General features: G+C 39.2%; 1 protein-coding gene across 1 annotated transcript; it reads right to left on the bottom strand.

Annotated features, from left to right (window-relative positions):
* Positions 1–6177: 6177 nt before the first annotated feature.
* On the bottom strand, positions 6178–7191 carry LOC123310332. The gene has a single exon (XM_044893797.1). The coding sequence runs from the start codon at positions 7189–7191 to the stop codon at positions 6178–6180; it is 1014 nt and encodes a 337-aa protein (XP_044749732.1).
* Positions 7192–7837: the final 646 nt, after the last annotated feature.

Raw genomic sequence — 7837 nt, 5'->3', positions numbered from 1 at the left:
TAAAATAATGATTTCCCTTATATAAAAATGAAAGTCATCGAATAAAGGCAAAAATATTAATGTTTCTCGAAAAGTTTCATTTCTTGAACAAAACATGCTCCGCGAGTGTTAGCAGCCTTTGATTCTTTAATTTTCGAGAATAAGTCTTCTTTCTTATACCACAGAAGGTCTGGAGGTTCGGACCTTTTCCAGTTTTTTTCACTTCTAGATATTGCACTGCAATAGTTTTGGTGATCACTGATATTTAAGGCCGGTTTTATAATCAAACCTAAAGTCACTTTAATTTTAAAGCTTTCTTTAGCTCTACCAAAAATGACACTAACGGCCGGTTTCACAATCAAACCTAAAGTCGCTTTAATTTTGAAGCTTCCTTTAACCCTACTAAAAATTACAGTAAAGGAAGCTTTAAGCTTAAAGTGTCTTTAAATTTGATTATGAAACTGGACGTAAATATTTTTGCATGATACAAAATGTTGTCATAACAAACAATTACTAATGTTCCTATTGAAAAAATGTCAGCACACTTGCTCAACTCCTGCTCTGTAGTACTGAAATAACTTTTTGGATGACATTGTTCCTGAAAAATGGAAAATTAAATTGAGTGTTGCATCTTTATCTGTTCAATAAGATAAAAGTATAATCTATCCTTTATTAACTGGTGGCCACAACTGGGTTTTTACGCTCCACTTTTGGCCACCAAGTGGCTACAAGTCGCGAATTGGACTTTTTCGTGACCCAGTTGCGGCCAGCACAATATCATATATTTAGAATGGAAAATTTTCAATTTTTTATTTGAAATAGGGAAGAATATGATGCATTTAATAACATAAAATATTTTCTACAAGTAACGCAAAAGTATAACTGAAAAAAATCAATGGTGACTTAGCATGTGTTTCTTAATCGCACTTATAAGCGTCCACCTGGTACAGCGTCTTTTCAAGAACTAAACAGAGAAAGCAACGAATTTCGCCATCTCTTTTGAAAAACGAGCTCGCCAATTGGTCAAGGAATAATCAAGAAGGGAATAGAAGGCAAATTTTATTGGCTAAATCAAATAGAATACGTTTCAGTCCAGAAAATGATTTCGAGTGGCCACAACTGGTACCATGGCCACAATCGGTGCCGTTACCCTATTCGATGTATCAGTTTCAAACTGCTCGCCCTCCATCGTGGTTCCTTGGTGGCCCTTTCATGCATGGGATGCTTCCTGCATACAGCAACTTGCGTGGATGAAAAGATTCAAATTGACTAAGTAAAATGAAAAGATTATAGATTATAGAACCTAACTCTATAATCTTTGGTAGAATGTTCACTGCACATGGTGTAGCTTTTACTCAAGTCAATGTCTTGACGCCCGGAAAATTCTATCCACTTCAGAACACTGAAAATAAAAATCAATCAACATCCGAGTCACATGGTACGAGTTTCAATACTTACGATTCCATTTTCTTTGGTAAATTCAAAAAACTTATATTCGGAGAATCCCAAACGGCAGTTTCAACAGTTCTTCACCATACAATATTTTCCATACGACATTTTGAGCAAAATCTTTGATTTTGAAGTTTTCACTTTATACACAAATAACATTGAAATAAGGTGACTAGAACGAGCGAGTTGAACGAGCGGTACGAAAATCAAAACGTAAACAAAACGGCCATGTTGAAATATCTCCATGAAATGCCAAATGGCCCTTGAATAAATATTTTTTTCTACAAGCGCGTTCAACATTTTTCCCGCACACATTCCAAGTTGCAAAGAGTCACTTTCCCAAAAGGTGCGGGAAAAACGCCTGCTATTTCTTTCCCGCACGCATTTGCTTGCTATGGATTAGCATAAAACAGATGTGAGATTCTGATCTGCTCGTTGATGGAGTAGCCGTATATATATATATATATATATATATATATATATATATATATATATATATATATATATATATATATATATATATATATATATATATATATATATATATATCGCAGGGTAGCCAGAAGGCTATCGGGGAGTGACGCCCCCGCGTACCCGAGTCAGCCAGGCCCAAAGGTTAGCACCCTAGGGGTTCTGAGAAGTACATAGCTCCTGTCACAACAAGAAGTAGAAAGCAGGGCGGTGAGGGGTTGCGGGCTGGCCCCTCTCGGAGCCGTCCAGAGGTCCAGCCTGGTGGGGGAGATTGTGGTGCAAGCGGCGCAGCCCCCCGAGACGGCACCGCAAGGCCTAGGCTCGAATTGGAAAGGAACCATAGCTTGGATGAGGGACAAACTCACCCCGCTAGGGAACCAATGAGAAGAGATGGGAGAGCGCGATGGACTGAGGATGATAATGTCCTACTTATGCGCGCTCATTTCATAGCAAAAGACCTGGAACAAACATCGGGAAGGACTTATAGGCAAATATTAACCGAGGTATGGAATGACATCAGACCTGACAAACCGCTTTACACGAACTTACTGGCTAACAGAGTAAGATGGATGATCGAGAATGAGAAATTCTCTGTCGTAGAATTAAGGAACATTCAGTTGAGTATTAGACCGCAGGGAAATGAACCAATCGATGAAGGAGAAGAACATCATGAAGAATTGCAACAATCGGACGATGAAGATAATGGACTTACCTACGAAGTTGATCGATATTTCTGTAAAAATCTTCTACTCTATACTGGTTTAAGCCCGGAAAATAGACCGAGCATACCGAGAATGAAGGGCTCGCGTATGATGGTTGAAAAAATGTTGATGGTAAACAAAATAATTGGTAAGCACATTAGTAACAACTCATCTCTGGGGGATCTTGTTGATCTGGTATACGCTGGGGCTCTAACTGTGTGTGAACAACTGGGTAAATCCGTCATAGAGAGGTGCACGAATCCAACAGGGCAGCAACCTCCATGGAAGTGTCGCATAGAAAAGAAAGTTGGCAATATCAGGAAAAAAATTGGAGTATTACATACTTACCTTAATAGCGAGTCTCCATCAAGCAAGGTACATAAGACGGTCCGAAGAATAGCATCTGAGTTTCGGATCAAACCCCAGACTAGCGACTTCACAGGGCAACTGGAATCTCTATGTGATAATCTGAAACAGAGAGTCAAAGCATTAGGTAACCGACTGAGAAGATATAATGAAAGAATAAAAAGATATCAGAACAACCAAATGTACTATAGGAACCAAAAACAATTCTTCCGGAATCTTGAGGGCCCTGATAAGACAGAGGAAGATCTTCCAGAACCAGAGAAATTGTACGAATACTGGGAAACAATATGGGGCAGGGAAAAACAGCATGACGATGGTGCCCACTGGATCAGGCAGGCTGAGGATGAGAGCTCAAAATACGTTATGGACAACATAACTATAACAAAACAGGATGTGGAAGAGGTACTGAAAATAACGAATAACTGGGCGGCCCCGGGACCCGATGGAATTCATAATTACTGGTGGAAACATTTTACCAACACACATCGAGCGATGGCGGCATTGTTCCAGAAAGCATTGAAGGACCCATCCATAATCCCGGAGTTCTTTACCCTCGGCACCACAATTATGATACCGAAAGGTAATACAACATCTGATCCAAAAAAATACCGACCGATAACATGCTTACCCACAATCTATAAAATACTTACCGGAACCTTGACCAGGTACATCTCGAGGCATTTAAAAAAACACCACATATTGGCCCGTGAGCAGGGAGGCTGTGGTAGGGACACAAAAGGCTGTAAGGAACTCCTCATTGTTGATCAGATAATCGCGAAGCAAGTGAAGAGTAAGCAGAGGAACATCTCAATATCATGGATAGATTATAGGAAGGCTTTCGATTCGGTGCCGCACTCCTGGCTTATAAGGGTACTGAGACTCAGTGGAATATCAGAGCCTATCGTTCGTCTGTTAGAATATCTGATGAAGTCATGGAGGACCACGTTACTGATAAAAAGCAAAAACGGTAATAAGAGATCGAAGATGATAAAAATCAAGCGAGGCATCTTCCAGGGGGATACGCTGAGCCCACTGTGGTTTTGCCTGGCCTTGAACCTTCTAAGTAGACTGCTCAACAACAGTTCCTATGGTTATGTCATCGACAAAATAAGAAAAATTAAACTCAACCACCAGCTTTACATGGATGACCTGAAACTGTACGCGGCCAACGAAGAACAAATGCGAAGACTCCTGGAAATAGTTTCCTCATTCAGTACAGCAATAGGAATGGAGATGGGCCTCGATAAATGCGCTATTGTGAATGTGAAAAGAGGTAAGATTGTGGATGGCGAACATATCGAGCTATGGGATGACTCTAGAATACCATACCTGAAACCGGAGGAATCGTACAAATACTTAGGAATTCAGCAAGCCCTAGACATAAAAACTGACGAGGCAAAGAATTCCTTTAAGGAGAAGTATTTCGGTAGGCTGAGGAACATCTTGAAAGCCAAACTTAATTCTAAAGCCTTGTTCACGTCGATTAACACGTGGGCCCTGCCTTGTATCAGCTACTCTTTTGGGATTGTTCGGTGGACGACTGCGGAGCTCAGGGCGGTGGATATACAGACTAGAAAGATGCTGACAAGATACGGGATACATCACCCCCATTCGTCAGTGAATAGATTGTACCTGAAAAGACACGAGGGAGGTAGAGGACTACAAAATATACTTATGACACATAATAAGATGGTGTTAGATATGAGAAAGTACTTTCAATCAAAAAACTCACCATTCTTCAGAGCGTTGTGCCAGGTTGATGAGTCCACGGCTCTACGGCTAGCAAAACCCTCAATCCATCTAGAGGAAACGTCCGCTGAGCAGCTCTCGGAGGAGTGGCATGCCAGAGCACTCCATGGAAGATACCCTGGAAATTTAAACTCAGATAATATCCTGAAAACTGAATCTCTCACTTACCTGACAGCTGGATATCTGTTTCCAGAGACCGAGGGAAGATTAGTGGCTATACAGGATCAGGTAGTGCCTACTCGAGCCTATATCAAACATATAACTGGTCAAGACATACTTACCGACTTATGCAGGAGGTGCTCCAAATCCTTAGAAACCATACAGCATATAACATCATCGTGTCCAATTCTGGCCCCTAGGGAGTACATGGAGCGCCATAACGCCGTTGCAAAAATATATCACATGGAGATAGCTCGAGAAACCGGATTGTCACTGGATAGTCGAAGTATTTATGAGTATGAGCCCAGAAGCGTGCTGGAGAACGAAGAATACAAACTCTACTGGGACACAACGATAATAACAGATAGAGCAATACCGCATAATAGGCCAGATCTAGTGCTCTTCAAAAAGATCGAGAAGAGTGTACAGATTATCGATGTAGCAGTGCCTGCGGATGAGAATATTGGAAGATACTACAGTGAGAAGCTTACTAAATATCATGACCTCGCATTTGAAGTGAAGGAAATATATGGTCTGAAGAAAACATCAATACTCCCTCTGATTATATCAGTGAATGGCCTGGTAGAACAGCACATGATAGAAAATACTAGACGTTTGAAGTTAGATTCTAGCCTGATTAGTCGAGCTCAGAAGGAGGTTGTACTGGCCACAACCCGAGTTGTCCGGAAGTTCCTTACCAGCTCCTGAGGACACCTTGTCTACAGAGTAGACCGGTGCTCCCAGCGAACCGACCCGTCTATCGGTGGATAAAAAAAAAAATATATATAAATATATAATATATATATATATATATATATATATATATATATATATATATATATATATATATATATATATATATATATATATATATATATATATATATATATATATATATATATATATATATATAAATAAATTAGTTTTATCGGGTATGTGGTCTAATTCCAAGTAAAACAGCCAATAAGTTCTGTATTTATCTTTACTTCTCAATATTTCGTTGACAGTTGTCAACTTCTTCAGGAGAAACTGCAAAATAATGAAACGTGAAAAACAAGACAAAAACACAAAACGGCATTACTTACAAGATGTACCAAAACATTAATCAATAATATCGACTGCAATTAACATTAATAATGACAAATTTCTCAGAAATCAGCTTAAAAAACATGAAAAATCCCCAGTCATTATACATTACATAGCTAACGGTGGAACGATACTACGCTGTAGGCACAATACGCCATCTCATGAGAAGACAACAAAATGAAGACACAGAACCATCTATGTTTTAATTTTCAAATTACTATAAAATATTCAAGAGGTCACTATAAATCGCACTCATACGGTCCGTGTCCGATTTAAAGTTCACTGCATTTTGCTGCTTGCCAATCTGTAACATTTCGAGGAATAACCTATTTCTGTAATTCGAATCTGTCTCCAACACTCTGATATCATCAAACCCGAAAGCAAAACTGTGCCCAGTTTCTTGGCAGTGTCTAACTAAAGCACACGAGTTCTTTCCAATACGGCAATCACTTCTATGTTGAGTGATTCTTTGTTTCAACCATTGTTGCGTTTGGCCCACGTAACAACCATCACAATGTTGACATGAGATCTTATATACTGCATTAGTGCATAATTCTATTGGTGTCCTTTCCTTGGTCCTCGAGAACAGGTCACCTACCTTCGTTAAATTATATTTGGCGAGTTTGATGTTTTCAAATTTGTTCAAAACTCCTATAAGGTTGGGTGTCAAATCTTTAACGAATGGAATCCTCATGAATTTAAAACTGTTTGTTTGTTCAGTTGTTGTTGTCAACCTTGATTCCCTATTGTGTATCAATCTGTTGAGGGTATTTTTAGGGTAACCGTTATTCTGAAAAATTTCAAACAACCTACGTAGGTTCTTTTTCAGCAATGATTCATCTGAGATATAGCATACTCTATTTTTTAATTCTTTAATCATGTTTATTTTTTGATTATAAGGGTGCTGGGAGTGAAAATTTATGAATCTGCCCGATGCAGTGGGCTTCTGGTACCAATCCAGAAGAATCCTATTATTTTCACTCCTAATTACTCGAGTATCTAAGAAGGGTAGGCTGTTATCCCTTTCAACTTCCATAGTGAATTTCAAATTTGCGTTAAATCCGTTGAATGTATCCAAAATGAATGCTGTTTTATCCGCTGGGATTGCACAAAACAGATCGTCAACAAACTTGTAAAAGAAGGGTATGTGGAACCAAATTGTTGGTAAAACCATGTCTAATAGATAGTCTAAGATGATGGTTGCCAAAATGGCGCTCAACGGTGACCCCATTGGTGTGCCGAATATTTGCTCATAAAATTCACCGTCAAAGACAAAGTATGCGTTGTTGAATATGAACTCAATGATCTCAATGAAGCTCTCCCTGCTTAAGGTAGTGTGGGGTTTTATCAGATCCCAGTTTTTTCGCAGAATTTCTAATATGAGATCCAACGGGATATTCGTAAAAAGGGATACTACGTCCAGTGAAATCAGGATATATCCTTCTGGCTTCCCTTTTTACGAATATCCCGTTGGATCTCATATTAGAAATTCTGCGAAAAAACTGGGATCTGATAAAACCCCACACTACCTTAAGCAGGGAGAGCTTCATTGAGATCATTGAGTTCATATTCAACAACGCATACTTTGTCTTTGACGGTGAATTTTATGAGCAAATATTCGGCACACCAATGGGGTCACCGTTGAGCGCCATTTTGGCAACCATCATCTTAGACTATCTATTAGACATGGTTTTACCAACAATTTGGTTCCACATACCCTTCTTTTACAAGTTTGTTGACGATCTGTTTTGTGCAATCCCAGCGGATAAAACAGCATTCATTTTGGATACATTCAACGGATTTAACGCAAATTTGAAATTCACTATGGAAGTTGAAAGGGATAACAGCCTACCCTTCTTAGATACTCGAGTAATTAG

The sequence above is a fragment of the Coccinella septempunctata genome, chromosome 3 (genome assembly GCF_907165205.1).
Source record: "Coccinella septempunctata chromosome 3, icCocSept1.1, whole genome shotgun sequence".
NCBI lineage: Eukaryota > Metazoa > Arthropoda > Insecta > Coleoptera > Coccinellidae > Coccinella > Coccinella septempunctata.
Note: the sequence above shows the minus strand (reverse complement) of the source record. Positions and strands in the feature narration are given on the sequence as shown.